Source organism: Aphanomyces astaci (genome assembly GCF_000520075.1).
Source record: "Aphanomyces astaci strain APO3 unplaced genomic scaffold supercont1.10, whole genome shotgun sequence".
Classification (NCBI taxonomy): domain Eukaryota; phylum Oomycota; class Saprolegniomycetes; order Saprolegniales; family Verrucalvaceae; genus Aphanomyces; species Aphanomyces astaci.
The window spans coordinates 857,909-874,032 of NW_009798273.1; the positions used below are offsets into that span (position 1 = coordinate 857,909).

At 51.7% G+C, this 16,124-nt stretch overlaps 6 protein-coding genes across 10 annotated transcripts; 4 read left to right on the forward strand and 2 right to left on the reverse strand.

Annotated features, from left to right (window-relative positions):
* Window positions 1-237: 237 nt before the first annotated feature.
* On the forward strand, window positions 238-2,436 carry H257_05503 (hypothetical protein). Its single transcript, XM_009830408.1, has 5 exons — window positions 238-785; window positions 830-1,059; window positions 1,118-1,267; window positions 1,326-1,577; window positions 1,646-2,436. Exons 1-5 carry the CDS (start codon window positions 355-357, stop codon window positions 2,359-2,361), a joined length of 1,779 nt encoding a protein of 592 aa, XP_009828710.1. The 5' UTR covers window positions 238-354; the 3' UTR covers window positions 2,362-2,436.
* A 359-nt stretch (window positions 2,437-2,795) lies between these two features.
* On the forward strand, window positions 2,796-7,466 carry H257_05504 (paired amphipathic helix protein Sin3b). Its single transcript, XM_009830409.1, has 8 exons — window positions 2,796-3,523; window positions 3,583-3,659; window positions 3,726-5,150; window positions 5,200-5,372; window positions 5,532-5,953; window positions 6,181-6,409; window positions 6,456-6,714; window positions 6,765-7,466. The coding sequence occupies exons 1-8, from the start codon at window positions 2,819-2,821 to the stop codon at window positions 7,351-7,353; spliced, it is 3,879 nt and encodes a 1,292-aa protein (XP_009828711.1). The 5' UTR covers window positions 2,796-2,818; the 3' UTR covers window positions 7,354-7,466.
* Window positions 7,467-7,571: 105 nt separating this feature from the next.
* H257_05505 (hypothetical protein) lies at window positions 7,572-10,451 on the forward strand. Of its 3 annotated transcripts, none has more exons than XM_009830412.1 (7): window positions 7,572-7,673; window positions 7,739-8,123; window positions 8,167-8,227; window positions 8,283-8,556; window positions 8,609-8,854; window positions 9,114-9,139; window positions 9,353-10,451. In XM_009830412.1, the coding sequence occupies exons 1-7, from the start codon at window positions 7,595-7,597 to the stop codon at window positions 9,629-9,631; spliced, it is 1,350 nt and encodes a 449-aa protein (XP_009828714.1). In that variant the 5' UTR covers window positions 7,572-7,594; the 3' UTR covers window positions 9,632-10,451. The 3 variants fall into 3 exon arrangements, with proteins under 3 accessions (XP_009828714.1, XP_009828712.1, XP_009828713.1); XM_009830410.1 differs by lacking the exon at window positions 9,114-9,139 and having other exon boundaries at window positions 9,353-9,912; window positions 9,968-10,451; XM_009830411.1 differs by lacking the exon at window positions 9,114-9,139.
* On the reverse strand, window positions 10,089-11,033 carry H257_05506 (hypothetical protein). 3 transcript variants are annotated; one of them, XM_009830413.1, is made up of 5 exons: window positions 10,914-11,033; window positions 10,779-10,855; window positions 10,491-10,734; window positions 10,370-10,446; window positions 10,089-10,304 (listed from the first exon to the last, which is right to left on the reverse strand). In XM_009830413.1, the coding sequence occupies exons 1-5, from the start codon at window positions 11,025-11,027 to the stop codon at window positions 10,160-10,162; spliced, it is 657 nt and encodes a 218-aa protein (XP_009828715.1). In that variant the 5' UTR covers window positions 11,028-11,033; the 3' UTR covers window positions 10,089-10,159. The 3 variants fall into 3 exon arrangements, with proteins under 3 accessions (XP_009828715.1, XP_009828716.1, XP_009828717.1); XM_009830414.1 differs by lacking the exon at window positions 10,779-10,855; XM_009830415.1 differs by having other exon boundaries at window positions 10,370-10,734.
* A 120-nt stretch (window positions 11,034-11,153) lies between these two features.
* On the forward strand, window positions 11,154-12,275 carry H257_05507 (hypothetical protein). The gene has a single exon (XM_009830416.1). It carries the CDS (start codon window positions 11,169-11,171, stop codon window positions 12,219-12,221), a length of 1,053 nt encoding a protein of 350 aa, XP_009828718.1. The 5' UTR covers window positions 11,154-11,168; the 3' UTR covers window positions 12,222-12,275.
* A 943-nt stretch (window positions 12,276-13,218) lies between these two features.
* On the reverse strand, window positions 13,219-14,571 carry H257_05508 (hypothetical protein). Its single transcript, XM_009830417.1, has 4 exons — window positions 14,208-14,571; window positions 13,834-14,157; window positions 13,579-13,769; window positions 13,219-13,530 (listed from the first exon to the last, which is right to left on the reverse strand). Exons 1-4 carry the CDS (start codon window positions 14,544-14,546, stop codon window positions 13,296-13,298), a joined length of 1,089 nt encoding a protein of 362 aa, XP_009828719.1. The 5' UTR covers window positions 14,547-14,571; the 3' UTR covers window positions 13,219-13,295.
* Window positions 14,572-16,124: the final 1,553 nt, after the last annotated feature.

Genomic DNA, 16,124 nt, shown 5'->3' on the forward strand with positions numbered 1-16,124 from the left:
ATCTAGTGGGCAAATCAAACCTCCACAGAGCTTGAAATAATTCGCACTTTGGACATCAACACCATCAACTCTAGCCTGAATCACATGTTGTTGGGGTTAATAGAGCATAGGGTAGAGGGTAGCGTTGAGTATAAGAACTTAGGTAACGTTGGGTAGAGGGTAGCGTTGGGTAGAGGGTACACGGTCCGCTGTACCATATATTGGTATAAGCCGTCATTAACCTCATTCAATTCCTGCGATGGTCGAATTAAATTGGTGTAAAAAAACCTCTTGCTTGACTTCGACACGATCATCGACAGCCATGAACAAACAGCAGTCACTTTAGAACCCGCCCAGTCACGGCCGTATCTCGGCATGACCTTGGCCGCGTATTGGAAGCTTATTGTCCCTACAAAGACCCTTGCCGAGCTCGATGCCGACAAGTGGCTGTTCGTCGCCTCTTTCGGCACCTCAACGTACTACTCGCTTCCGGGGCTGCGGTTCTCAAGATGGGGGCTCTTGCTTGTGTGCTGTCTCGCCAACCTTTGCGCGGGCTCGCTTTTGGCGTTCGTAGCACTCCACGACGGACTGGACATGTACTTTTACGGGAGCCAAACCAACCAGAGCGTGACTATTCAGCTACAAACGTACGTGTGGATGGGGCTGACTGCGGCCTTCTCGGGGCCCCTCGTGGAGACCCAGGGCCCCCGATTGGGGATGATGGTCGGTACCATTCTCGTCGCGGTGGGGTTCTTCGTGGCCCAGCTAGCCGTTGGCGCGTACAGCCCCTTGTTCCTGACTATTGGGTACGTCTCTTAGTGCTACGTGAATTTTTGATTGGCCATCGTAGATATGCGGGTTTCGTTGGCGGGGGATTTGGGTTTGTGGTCATTGCTACCATGTCTGCCACTCAAAAATGGTTTCCCGACCTGCGGGGGTTTGTGTCTGGCTTGACCATGTGTGCTTTTGGGCTTGGAAATGCCATGTGGACCATCGTGTACACGAGGTTTCTAAACCGAGGGGGGATATTCAACCCCGTCACGGACGTCTCCAACATCCCCCATGTCTTTTGGAGCAACGGTACACCAAACCTCTTTCCCTCTCAATACAAACCCCCGCCTATTATTGTGTTATGTAGGGGTGGTGATTGTGCTTGTGTTGGTTGCCACGTCGCTGGTGATTCGGACGCCATCCGTTGGTTTTACCGTCAATGGACACGACATGCACTGCGTTCCACAGAACAAAGCCCCAGACCCGAAACACATTGAAGACGAGTTCCTGAAGATAGGTTTGATTTGTATTACTATGTACTAGTTAGTAGTCGTGGTCCCTTCACGATTGTGTAGGCATGACGCTGGTCAACTACTCGGTGGTCCATCGCGGCGAACTAGACGGCACAGACGTATTCTACTTTCAACATGTCAAGGCACTCTCATTGGTCCAATGTATACTCTCGTCCGACTTTGCATGTATGTACATTGCCTTTGCGGCCACAATCATCCCAGCCCAAGTGCTGTCCACGGAGCTCGTGGATATTTCCACTGGCATCTATCGCACGTCCATTGAAACCACCAACTCCCTTATGACCACTGGCGTCGGTACGTTCTACAGTATTATACTATATGGCATCCATCCTCTCGTGGCAGTAACATCACCTCCTTCCTAGTGGTCAACTCTGCAGGGCGACTGCTTGTACCCCTCGTGTCCGACGCAATCATTCGAGTCTTCTACGCTAACCCAGCATTTGCCCGCAAAGCGGTGCTTACACTGGTGCTCACGTATCAGCTGGTGTTTCTCCTCGTCGTGCCCAAAGCCCCCATGTCCTTCGGTGCCTTTCAACTGTTTGGGCTGTCGTTTGTGTTTGCGTCCGGAGGCAGCATGGCCATCATCCAGTGCTTCGTCACCGATATGTTTGGGGTGTACCATGCTGGCACCATGTATGGCCTCCTCCTCACTTGTTGGTCGTTGCGAGCCATCGTCGTCGGGTACGCGTTTTCGTCGTTTCAAGTGACCGCGGCGGCGACCTTTCAAGTGCAGATTCAATGGATGCTCGTGATGCTCGCCGTGGGCTGGGTGGCCCTGCTGTTTGTCCGGACAAACTCCATGGACAGATTCTTCCACGGGTACCAGCTCTCCATCTGCGGCCACGTCGTGTTCCAGTACGCGTTCAACGGGGCGTCGAGTGAGACCTTTGACGACAGAGACGTGGTCACCATCCTTGCTCCCGGCAACACCCATTCCCTCTCCGACAATGACTTTATGCTTTGGTCATCTCATACATCGCCATCGGCCCCCCAACCACAGTCTCCATACACCATTACCATGGTCCACCTTGACCTCTCGACTGTCGCTGTGGACCAGCATCCACGTGAGGTAGATTAAATCGACAATATGTAAGCAGGCTTAAACTATGTTGACTAATTCACATATATGTAATCCATATATAAAATATGCGCATACATACCTGAGCTTACAACAAGGATTGATATCCGGATGAAAAGTACTGGGTTTAGTTAAACCCAGTTATGTGCGACTTCAATCTCTCTGTCAATAAAGTAGTAGTTGATACTACGAACCAAGCTGAATCAATCCAAGCATGTGATACATCGTCCATTCCTTTTTGCTGTGAGATGATACTTTTCACGCTAACGTTACACATCCGATACTACGTAGTAGTATATAAGCTTACTGGAAGCCTTGGAATTTCCACGATTCGTACTTCAACGAATTGTGTCACAGTGCGGTGTTCTGAATCTTATCCGGATCCGGATTAATTATCCGGGATTTTGACGCTAAGCGAGCGGTGAAGCACTTCGGATTGTGTGCGGCAGACAGATAGATGGAAGGATACAACCCGTCGCCGTCGTTCCCTCGAAGCAACGTCCTGCCGAGCAACCAGCCGCCATCAGGAGGCAATTCCACGAACAACCAGGCATCGTCGTCTTCGTCGTCTGTGCCCATGGCCCCGAAACCAACGACCTCAAACCAACCGTCGTCCTCCGGAGTGCAAGTGCCGAGTCTGGGCGCACCACAGTCGTTGTTGAACCAGCACATGAGTCATCTGTCGCAGAGTCACACGCACCCTCATCCGTTGCATGGAGGCCACTCGCTTCCACACCAGCATTCTTTGCATCATCCGCTTCCACTGCCTCGACAACCCCAATCGTCCCACATCACTCTCGCGGCGATGCCGCAATCCCGTCCAGGCGGCGTTCCCAATCGCGGCCTTCCCCCTCCTCCCTTTAGCTCTGGACCCATGCAAATGAATACGCCACATCAACGCGAGTACCCGCCTTACTTCACGGACATTTCTCGTCCTGCTCCGCAACAACAACAGCAACAACAACAACAGCAGCAGCAACAACAACAACAACAGCAGCAGCAATCATCATCGTCGTCGTCGTCCACAGCCCAGCAAGCTTCCGCGCCGCCGCCGTCCGTCGCGGTTCAGTCGACCCATTTGAACATCAACAACCCACAAATCGGTCCCCCGCGTCCCATTCGCGAGCTACGCGTCGAAGACGCGCTCTTGTACTTGGACCAGGTAAGGTCTCCCCCCACCTGTATGGTTCATATTCCTTTGAAATATGATACTTGTCGTAGGTCAAGCAGCAATTTGGCGACCAACCTGATGTGTACAACCAGTTCCTGGACGTGATGAAGGAGTTCAAGTCCCAAACGTACGTCGAGTGCACATCGCATCATGTTAACACCCGTCGTTGCATCTCCTCATCGTGTTCCTATAGCATCGACACCCCCGGCGTCATTCAGCGCGTGTCGGAGCTGTTCAAGGGCCACCCGAACCTCATCTTTGGCTTCAACACGTTCCTGCCGCCGGGGTACCGCATCCGTCCCGAAACGCTCGACCTGTACACGGTGTCGCAGCCGGCGCCGTCGTCTGCGACACCGCTTCAAGCCCGTCCGAACGGCCCTCCTCCCACGTCCTCCTCGACCAACAACAATGGCACGTTGCCTCCGCTGTCATCTTCGTCCACCTCTTCCATGAGTCTGCTGCGTCCACCGCCCGTGAGCATCCCGCCGTCAGACGCCGCGCTGGCATCATCCAACCAGCCGGCGGCACCGCCGCTTTCATCGAAGAAGCAGCCATCATCCAAGCAAGCGGCCATCCCAGCAGGAGCCAAGGGCGGCGGAGGGCCGCAACCCGTCGAGTTTGACCATGCGATCCTGTATGTGACCACGATCAAGAAGCGCTTTGCCGACGAGCCAGAAACGTACAAGGCTTTCCTCGAGATCCTGCACACATATCAGAAGGAGCAAGGATCAATCAAGCAAGTTCTGGACCAAGTGAGCTTTCTCTTTCGTGATCATCCCGACTTACTGCGCGAGTTTACGTTCTTCCTACCCGATGCAGTGCAAGAACAGGCCAAGGAACGGCTGAACAAGGCGGCGGAGAAGGCGCAGCTCCGTCAAGCCAAGTTGCTGGCTTCAACGTCGTCGTCGCATCCTGCGAAATGCGATACAGTGAAGAAAAAAAGTGTGAAAAAAGAGCTGAAAAAAGACTTGCTCAAAGACGCGATCGACGACAAGGACTTGAATCAAGGTAGTGGACGCCGTTCGAAACAAGTGCAGAAAGAACGCGGCCGAAACAAAGCCACGTATGATGGGCTGGTCAAGCAGCGCAAACACAAGATGGACACGCCGCCGCAGCGCCGCGACTTGCTCGCGACCACCCAAACACTGATGGATCCCAGTGAATGGCACATGTTTGAGAAGATCAAGAAGGTGCTGCCATCCCGAGATAGCTGGCGCGAGTTCCTGAAATGCCTAGAGCTATATGCGCAAGAAATTGTGGGCCGGGATGACCTCGTAGCGATGGTGCAAAACTTGCTGGGCCGACACTCTGACGTTGTCGCAGAGTTTACAGCGTTGCTGCATACCCACGGCCAAGCGAAAGATGACTCTGGCGGCGAGATCTGGCCGTTTATCCCGCTCGCTGAGACGGACTTGTCGCAGTGCCGCCGCGCGACCCCGAGCTACCGCGCGCTGCCGGCGAGCTACCCGCTGCCGCCGTGCAGCTTTCGGAGCCCCATGGAGCGGCATGTATGTAACGACGCATGGGTAAGTGTCCCGACGGGGTCGGAGGACTTTAGCTTTAAAAGCATGCGCAAGAATCAGTACGAAGAAGCGCTGTTCAAGTGCGAAGACGAACGGTATGATCGAGATATGGTCCACCAAGCGTTTGAAACGCGTTTGAAACAGGTTTGAAATCGACATGGTGATCGACGCGAACGCGGCGACGATTGCGATTTTGGCGCCACTGGCCAAGGAATTGGCCGTGCTCTCGTCGGATGGCCGATGGAACTATGTGCTGGACAAGCACACCCTGCGCGTGACGCACTTGAATGCGATTTCGCGCATCTACGGCGAAGCGGGTAGGTGGTTTCAAACGTGTTTTAAACCATGGATACAGTTGAAATCTGGCGTTTGAAACGCGTTTCAAACCGAAATGCATGGTGTTGCTTGGTGTTTTGAAATGGATTTGAAATCCCAGAGATGTGTGTGTTTAAAATGGATTTAAAACGATGGCCTAGGCCACCAAATGCTCGAGTTGCTGGCAAAGCACCCCGCGGGCGCGATTCCCGTGATTTTCAAGCGGCTGCAGCAAAAGGACGACGAGTGGCGCCGTGCCCGGCAGGACCTGAACAAGCAGTGGAAGGATGTGAATGAGAAGAATTACCACAAGAGTCTGGACCATTCTTCCTTCTACTTTAAGCAAAAGGACAAGAAGGCGCTGTCCGCCAAGCACTTGTTGAGTGAGGCCAAGAAGACCCTCGACGCCAAGGACTCCGCCATATTCACGCTGCCCGCCGCCAAGATTCACAAGGACGCGTTCGGACTACTCACGTACGCCGCGGAAAAGATTGCTGGCGACAAGGACAAGATCAGCAAAATATGGACCCAGTTCTTTTTTCCGTTTTTCCAATTGGACGAATCCTGGCTCAAACGCAAACCGGTACAATATTTATATATATATATATATCGAAATATATATATATATATCTATCTCTTGGTCACTGAAACAGAGAAAAAGAATGTTTGTTTTCGCTTTGTGGGTGGATTTGGACCAGTTCAACGCTTTCTCTTTTTTCCTTCTGTTTTTTTTCGTTCTTTTTTTTTTCAGAATGATACGAGAACAAGCCGGTTGTGGTGGTTGAAGAAGGGGATGCCATTTTGTATTAGGTGCGGTCGACGGTGAGTGTGGCGGCGTCCAAGTCCAAGTCGCTGGTCCCGGGCACGGAGGTCGTGTCGGACTTTGGGGAAGGCGTGGTCAAGGCCGTGGACACCAACCGGGGCATCGCGACGGTGCAGCTGCCCGTGGGGATCGCGTACATCCATGTCGAGTCGCTCACGATCCAGGAGGCCGCCGACTTTCCGCCGAACGTGGTCGTGTCGGACGATCGGGACTCTGGTACCGTATCCTTTGGTTTGACTCGTCGTAATGGTGTGCTGTGTAGCCCCTGTATCTCGAGGGTTCTTCAGCGAAGCCGCGTACGTGTTTGTGCGGCTGTACCATGTGCTGTACAGTCGGCTGGAGCAGGCGCGGGAGCTGTGCGAGAAGGCCAAGCGCAACCGCAACCGCCGCACCATCAACCCCGCCGCCGCCATGCTCGCGCACGCGCATCATGTGGCCGAGGTGGACACGCAGACCGGCGACTATGAAGCGTTCATGTCCAAGTTGTACGCGTTGATCGACCAGTCGATTGAGAGCCCAAGGTTGACCGATCTATTAGTAGTCATACTAGACTAAGCCTCACTGCGTGTAGATACGAAGACTGCTGCCGCAGCTTGATGGGGTCGTCGTCGTACTTTTTGTTTACGATGGACAAGCTCGTGACGTTGCTGCTCAAGCAGATGCAGCACATGGCCACGGACGACGCGTGTCAGAAGCTGGCGGCGCTCTACCAGAGCCAGCTCGAGTCGCCCTTGGAGAAAGGCGCGTACTTTACAGCCGCCAAGCCCATCTTTGACGACGAAGGAGAAGGCGCGTTCTGGATGGAGTTTGCGTCCGGTGTGTTGCGCAAGACCCCGCTCGCGTCCCCGTCCAACAACCCCGGGGTCGACAAGAAGGCAACGACGCAGCTGTGGGCGCCGTCCCCGCGCACGAAACACACGGAACCGTCCAAGTGGCTCGTAGAACCGCACCTGTCGGTCGAGTACCTCGGCTCGGTGGAGGACGACAGCAACAAGGACGACGACGCGACGTTGAGCGAAGAAGACGAGAGCGGTCTGAGTGAAGAGGACGTCAAGAGCAGCAAGAAGCGACCTCGAGACGAACCTCAGGACGATTCGTCTCCGCCGCCGCCGCCACCCGAGGACACGGACGAGTCGGCCCCCAAGCGAAAGAAGGAGTAGGAATGTTGGTTCCCCTTTATATATACAGTACCAGTTTGTATGGGTGATTGAGTATGCGGATGCCGGATAATTGTCCAATACAGTACACTACTCAGAGTATCAATCAATATAAATCGCGTGATTTCTGATTGGATTGGTCACAACGTCCGGATATGTTTGCTTGGTTCCGGATAAACGTCGTTTAAAACAGCAGAGAGGCCACTGTGTCATTTCCCATTTTGCGATCCAAGAGACACACATCATGGCAAGTTTTCAAGTGCAATTCACGGTCGGCGGGTTGAGCGCCAAGGCGGATGCCTTCGTGGTGGTCTATTTGAACGGTATTCCCATGAAGCCGTCCTTGCATGTCCGCATGCATGACGATGACGATCCGCATGACGTGTAGGCGCGCCGTTCGGTCGTACCGAGACCATTCGGAACCTGGCAAACCCGTCCTTTCTCCAAAGTTTCAAGCTTGACGCCCCCGTGGACGGGGAAATGCTCAAGATTGAGGTATACGACGAAGAAAAGGCAACGTCCAAGAACCTCAAGGATCAGCAATTGCTTGGCGTTGTCGAAGTTAGCGTGAGGCAACTCGTGGAGAACTTGGCGCAACTGACGACGCTGCGTACGACAGGCGGCGATGCACGCGGGTTGTTCAAGAAGGAGAAACCTCCGCTCAACGTCTACGTGCAAACCGAAATCATCAACCCGACATCGGACGTCCTGGCAATGCAGTGGTCGGCCAAGGACCTGACCAACCTGGACGGCCTCTTCAACAAATCCGACCCGTACGTTTTTGCCGTTTCCAACCTCTTTCTAATGCCACGATAGAGTCCTTTTCGTGAGTCGCATGGTGCAGGATGGGAGCTACTTGCCTGCCTTCCGCACCGAAGTAAGCACTCCCAGCACTTTCCTCTTGCTGCGACTTAACTCCATCATGTATCTAGGTCGTGGACGGCAACTTGAACCCAGTGTGGGAGAAGCTCAACGTGACCCTCCAGCGCCTAGCCAACGGAGATCTGGACCGCCCCCTTCTTGCGCAAGTGTTCGACATGGACAACGGCGAAAAGAAGCGCCAACTCATCGGACAGGTCCAAACCACCGCCCGCGCGCTCTTGGACCTGCCGACGCTCTATTTGCAAAGCGCGGCCGGCAAGCCCGCGGGGTCGCTGCGTCCTCTGCACATGCGCCTGCAGCAGTCGCCGCCCTTTGTCGGCTTTGGTATGTATACATGTATACAACTCGTTCGTTGTGGTCTCATGTGGTGTTGTAGCGCCTGGAGCGTGCCAGATCCAAGCCATCCAAGGGCTGGTGGCCCCACCGCCTCCCCCGCTTCAGGATAAGCTGTCCCAAGGGTACGAGTATGCCTCTCCAGTGCCCACCATCGCCGACAAGCTCAGCCAAGGGGTCGCCGCCCCCTCAGTCCTTCCTGTTGCGACTGTCGTGCCAGAGTTGGCGCCATTAGCCGTCCCCGTGCCCTCCACCGGAGAAGTTGTGTCGTCCCCAGTCGCCACTCAAGGTACTGGCAGAATTTCCGTGAAGTCTAGTCGAGTTGCATGTTTTAGAGGTTTTATCCCGTTTAATTCTACAAAAATGTCAGAAAACACGTCTTTTTGCAACTTTTCAGAAATATTATACCAATTTTTCAAACGACAGCTTTTGTGTGTTTGGCTACCAAACTTGACATAAAGTGACATTATACGTCGAGTTTTTTCTGTTTTCTAACAGAAAAAAGTTTGAGCAACTATCGAATTTTTACTGTTTTGTGCTATCGATAGGTCTCCTTCCATCATGGCATCCAGAGGTCATATCCAAATATTTTGAAAATATTTTCTCACCTCCCATTTGAAAAGGGAATTCTCTGTCAGAAAATATCATTTATGATCAAATTTTCACTGGCATCATCCAGACTCGGCCTAAAAAATGTGGAGCATTCGTGAATACTAGTATGGTTTTTCTCTGCTCTTTTAGACACACACTGGTTTCACTCATTCTCACCGTCATGTGTTGTTGGTAGTCAACTGGCTGGAAAAGGTCCACTCGGCAGATGGCGGCGACGACACGACGGTGGTGTTTATCAACAGCACTCCTCGCGCCGTCGATGCGGTGTGGGTCGCATACGAAGGCGAAGAGACATGGTACCAGCGCATCGAGCCCGGCCACCGGTACGAGCAGCCGACCATCTCCCGTCACGCGTGGAAGCTCGCGTTTGCCGACACGGGCGAGCCCTTGGCGTACGTCGTGGCGCCCCCGACCCCGTCGGTCGTGGACGTGCACGGCGTCAACCAACTCGTGATCGGCGCCAACCTCGTGCCCACAAGACCTCAAGACCTCGACGACAGCGTCCCAACGGTGCTGGTGTTCCGCAACCGGACGCCGGGGGTGCTGTCCCTTCGATGGGTCGACACGGACCAGAGTGAAACCCAGTACGCGGTACTGCAGCCCGGCGACAGCTACCGCCAGGACACGTACTCCAACCACGTGTGGAAGGCGGCGTACGTCGCGTCCGACTCTGGCGTGGCGTTTGTCACGGCCCCTCGTGAACCCACCCACGTCGACATTGAAGGGTTCAACCAAGTGCGCCTTACTCGCTTATAAGTGTGACCACTCACTCATTGATGGATCCATCTAGAGGGTCAAATGCAATACTTATGTGCTACCTAGTACGGACGGTAGAGATATACTGCAAATGCTGGGAAAGTGTTCAGGGTTTACGGAATGAAGTACGTATTTACTAGTATATCGTACTATTACCTAGTATCGGATATGAGATGATGTATACGGTAGCTGGTGTATATTGACATATGAGAATCGAATGGGTAAACTATGTCGTTTGAGTGTGGTGGGTGGAAGCAACTTGCTCTAGAACAGGATCCCCAGGGGGTAGAAACGTGAGGAACCCTGTGACCAAGTCGGGATGGCCGTGGAACAACACCTCGATGCGACGGACGACGTCCCGGGTGTTGAGCCTAGCGAAGGAATGGTAAATCAACCAAATGTACTATAAATGTGACAGCGTTCCAGGGTAACGTACGTGTCTGCCTGGAACGCTTTCATAAGCGACAGAAATTGCTTGAACAACTCAGGTTGGTCCGTTAGTTGATGCTTGACCTGATGTATACATGAGGACGTCGCGGGCGGCATTCCTTGGGTACCTGATCCAGGTAAAGCTGCCCTTGGTTCTGTGGTCGGATTTGTTGCGAAGGCGTTGAAGTCGCATTGGGCGTGATGGCGGGCGGCGGAAGCGTCTGATCGATTGCAGAGGATAGGGGATGGAGGTCGAGGGAGTTCGGTTGAATGCGTTGGTCGGACGGAAGGAACGCGTTGAATCCGAGAATGAGATGGGGATGTCCACGGAAGAGCTCGGAGATCTGGCGGATGACTTGAGACGTATCGATCCTAACCAGGAGGGGTTAAGTTGAAGGATCCTCGTGAGGATGTACGTTTCGGTCTTGAATTGCTTCATGATGCCCAGGAAATTCTTGAACACCTCGGGTCGATCTGCAAATTCATGTTTGACCTGTGCCGCATGTGACGCAAGGAACAGACGACGAGGTGTGCATACACTACCTACATACCTGATGCAAGTACGAGGGCGCATCTTCCTGCTTGGGCTCACGGCGAGGTTGCGATGTCTGAGGCCCGTCGTAGACTTGAGACTTCGTTGCTTGTAAACCGTCATGAACACTCATCTTACCGCGGTGTAAAATGACTGGAGTATTATCAAATTCTGCAATTATATTCTCTATAACGATATACTTATTTTAAAAGGCAATGAATTATCGAGGGTTTTGTTGCATTATCGACTTTTGCTTGCCCGGTACTACAGAAGTATGGCGGCGCTGGCAGTGCTTCGACATGCGGACGTCGTTCCTCTCATGGGCCAGTTCCAAGGAGGCAGTTACCAAGACATGCACGAACTTCTGGCGTATGTCCGCGAAAGCGGTCGTGTCCTGTCGTATCTTACGCAGAAGGTGACCATGTCGTACTACAACTTTCAACTCGCCACAGCAATCGGACACTTCCACCACCTGTTTACTCCGTGGCTAAGCGTCCATGGTTACTCGCGCCTTCCTCGACTGCTCTCATCTTCCAGCGACATGGCCGCGTTCGTCGTCGTGTCCTCCATCTACTTTGGAGACGTTGGTCTCGTGGAATGGGCTTGCCAGCATCGATGCCACTTCCCAACCTCATATCCCCTGGTAGATATTGCTGCCTGGGCGGCGCAGCTTGATATTCTCCGGCTCCTTGGCAACCACCCTGGAACCACGAACGCCATGGACGTCGCTTCTCGAGACGGCCATCTGGTCATCGTGACCTACCTCAATCAACATCGTCAGGAAGGGTGCACGAAGGCCGCCATAAACTTGGCCGCTCGTTTCAACCATATCGACGTCGTGGCGTATTTGCAATCGCATCGCTCCGAAGGGTGTTCTAGTGACTCGCTGGTGTGGGCAGCCACCCACGGACATTTGACCATGGTGCAGTTTCTCCTTCGACACTATTACGACACCGTCAGCTCCAGCCTGGCCATGGATGCGGCCAGCCAACATGGACATCTGGACGTTGTGAAATTTCTCCACGCCCACGGCCAGACATGTACGACTGACGCCGTGGACTACGCGTGTCTTAATGGACATTTGGGGATTGTGAAGTTCTTACTGCACCATCGACACGAAGGCGCCACCACCCGCGCCATGTCGTACGCTGCAGCTAGTGGACATTTGGACTTGGTGACGTTTTTAAGGCAACGCAATGTCCCTGCCAATGTGAAAATGGCCGTGACCAATGCCCGCAAAAATGGACATTTCCACGTAGCCACGTACTTATGCCAGTCCGCTCCGCATGTCGAGTTTGAGCTGGGAACCCTCGCACTTAACGTCTAAAACAGTACTACTCTGTCCCAAATTACCTGTAATATAAATATGAGCAAGGAAAACACCGAATTCCCAGCTACAAATTTCGTCGAAATTGGGTAAATGAGTGAAATTTCGAGGTGAGTCGAAGTTGAAACGTGGAGGTAATTTGGGACATTCGTATTATAAAAGTAATGTGCTTTTCACCCAAATTTGGATTTTTTTAGTGTATTCATTTCGCCAATTAGTCCATTCGTTTCTGTGGAGGGTGCAATATACAGTAATATTGTTTTGTTTATATTAATATTCCAAACTGGGGCGACATGCCGATGAATCGACAGAAGCAGAAGAAAAGGCAGAAGAATTTCGTCAAGCATATTGCAATGAAATAATTGATTTGTTACGTAGTACTCCGGAGTACTCCGGAGTACCTCTTTTTCTGCGATTTTTTACTCAACGTACTATGCCAAAAGTAGAAAAAGAAGTCCTTGACGTCTTTTTCTAAAAAGAGGTAAATCGATTTTGATTGGCTCATGCTATTTCTGAAAACTAGTCTAATTACAATGCCTTCTAAATTAAATACTTGTACAATTTATAGAGATAACTAGTACTACAGTAGTATTATTATTAATATTATGTAATAGTAGAACTGGTATATTAATAAGAGGTTTTGAGAATTTCGATGGTCAAACACCTGTCATACGTTATTGACAGTCAAACACTTGGCCGGAAAATGCAATAACATACGAAAATTACACAATTCACTGTCAGATATTCGTCGAGCAAAATGGACAAGTGCTACAACGATAGGTCCTGCATAAACTAATACTGCAAATGCAGCCTCATCGCATACAGTACAGTACTCTAACTTACTGGCGATGACTTAGTTACGAGACTTCAAACGTAGGACAAGCTCAGCAGAAATTACATGAAATACCTTCCATAATTTGCTTGGGGGTGAAATCTCAGCATATCAACAAGCGATGCAGGAATGCTCTCTTGCATATTTTGGAAGGTACTGTATGTCGTCAAAGATGTATAAATTTTAACGAGGCTATCAACCAGGGTCGCCTATGGATTGCACTCTTTTTTGTCCGACTACTATCACTTTGTCGCGTGGAAATGGTCCCGTTGGACTTGACTTCGCAGACTCTGTGTCATCTGTACAACATGGAGACGAAACCGCGACTCCTTCAAATGGTCGGGGCAGTTGGTTAGACTCAGCCCCAGCGTGTTGGCTTCCGCCTCCAAGTCGAACTCTCCTGTGAAATGGCACTGGGACGTAAACGTGAGCACTCGCTTCCGCGTGCAGCCGCCACGTACTCGAAGGAAGTCAAACCTACTCTGTACGTCATGTATCTGGCCATTTTAATCAAAACAAACGAACCACATGGTGCGACTGCGCTGCCGACACCCCGAAGGATGAGCATGCAAGTCGTCTTGAACGATATGGCGGACCACGAGCGTGCATCGGTCAGGGCCTTGATGGAAGGCGGCGCAGAGGATGTTGACAAACTCGCCAGTGGGGGTCACTACTGTGTTGAGCTGGGTACTCGTTTCTTGGGTTTCATAAGTGATCTAACACATACTAGCGAGTGAATATCGTGGTAGATACTACTACTAGTAGTACTGCTACAATTACAGTGTCTTTGGGAGCTAGGATGAGCACCGCAGCCAGACAATGGTTCTGGATGAACGAAATAGCGTCCTCTAGAGACTGCTGGTCAATGTAATTGCGCCGACTTCTGCACACGATGCCCATGTCCGAGAAGGTAAAGTCCTCGTCGCACCACACATCCTTGACTTCCTGGGGAGCATCCCACGCTGGAAACCCATGCTGCTGGAACATGGCGTCGGTGCTGTGAAGCATGCGCTGGGTGATCCACGCCTTGGCCATTCGACGGGACTCGGGGTGCTGCGGAAGGCTCGTGTCTCGCCACGTCGGACACGACGGGTTCAGTTCCTTCTACTCGATACGGCATGACCAAGTACATAAGTCAAACGAGGAGTGAGTACCGTCATGTCGACCCACGCTCCTAACTCGCTCATGAGCCGTTGCAATGCGTGAATCTGGGCCCGCAGATCGCGGTTCTGTCGATGCGCGTCGTCCCTGCTGTCCCTAAGCGCCACGGAGATGCTCTTCCATGACAACAGGCTCGTGGGTTTTCGAGATCGGGCTCGGTCCTGCAAACTCTGGACCGTCGCTTCGAGGGCGTCCTTGGTCTGCAGCAGTTCCAGAGCCCGGGCCTTCTTGCCTGCGCGGTACTTCAGGTGTCGCTGCTGTGTGAGTCGTGCGGCTGCCGACATTTTGTCCTCAGCTCTGCCACCATTCAACCACTCGATAACGGACGCCATGACGCGAGATGGTATTAGGTCAGAGTAGTGACAAGGTTGGGACATGACAACCTGGACGAAATAGTCATATATTTGGATGATATAGCTTGACGCCTTTCCTGTCGTACACAAGGCACTTTGCAGTAACGCTATTGTACTGGTATTTCATTTTTCGACGTACAGTACAGTACAGTAGTGACGGTACTTTGAAATGCATACTGTACTGGTATTTGTAGTCCTGTACAAGTACTTCGAAGTACTCAATTATCAAGCTCCAGTACCTGTACTCACAGTCAATTTGTATGGTCAACATGTCTTTTGGTTTCAGCTGTAGCATTCTTTTATGTTGGTATGTCGTGCTCTGTCCTGAGGATCATCGCATACCAGGTACAGTACACCTTAAGAGCATCTGCATTGCAGCATCCATTTCCTTTGGTAGGACCTAGAAACACAATTTAGGTAACAGTTATTGTGCATTTCACCCAAATTTGGACTTGAGAGTCATTTCACCAAATAGCATTCGAATCCATTTTTGATCCTATTTAATCTTGTACACACTATACTTACTACTATGTAGTATACATGTATACTACTCTGGTCCGAAATAGTTGCAGGGTACGACTTCCGATTGGCGGCATTTTTCTAAATGTCGCTCAATTCGCATGTCGATTGGTGCACAAGAAAGCGCAATAGCTCAGCTTTGATTGGGTAGTTTGGGAGTGATCTAAAGCTTTTTGGTTCATGAGATAATGGGCGGGAAAAATGACGTGTCATTTGGTCCAAACTTTAGGCCATCACTGCTTGATCAAAATATATATTGAGCACGCCTGCACAGCACACGACCTTCGTGCTACCCTTAACCATGCCTTTGCAACCTACCGCCAGCATTGCCAACCGCCCGCGCAATCCCCGTGGCCCAAAAGGTGGCAAAAACCCACCTCGACCACGACGAGCGTCGTTCCATCTACGAAAGCCTACTTGCTGTCTCGTCCTCTGGCATACTACCTCGAGGTGCCATTGTCAAGCTAGCCAGACAGCACAACTGCCACCCCGACACAGTGCATCGCGTGTGGGCCCGTGGACAGAGCTCTATCCGTGAAGGCCACATCAGCGCCGATGTTTCGTCAAAAATCCGAGGTGTACCTCTTTGAATTTATCGAATTATCGAATTTGAAAAATATTATTTGACAGAGCTGTACTTGTTTAGGCAATTCAGGTCGCAAAAAAACGCGCACAAGTGAAGAGATTGAAGATGCCATTCGCCAAGTGCCGCAGGAGTCGCGGCAGACTGCAAGGGCGCTTTCTCACGCATGTCAAATTCCAAGGACGACGGTGCTTAGGCACATGGCCGAATGTCCCCGGCTCAAGGCTCGTTCGAGTTACGTGAAGCCATTTTTGACTCCAAGCAACATCCAAGAACGCCTGCGGTACGCTATTTCTTTCCTTCAACCTTTGTCGAATGGAAATCATATTTTTGACGATATGCACGATTGTGTGCATATTGACGAAAAATGGTTCTATTTGACAAAAGTAAAGAGAAAGTTTTACGTGTACGAGGATGAAGCTGTGGCGGCTCGTTTTGTGAAGTCCAAACGATTT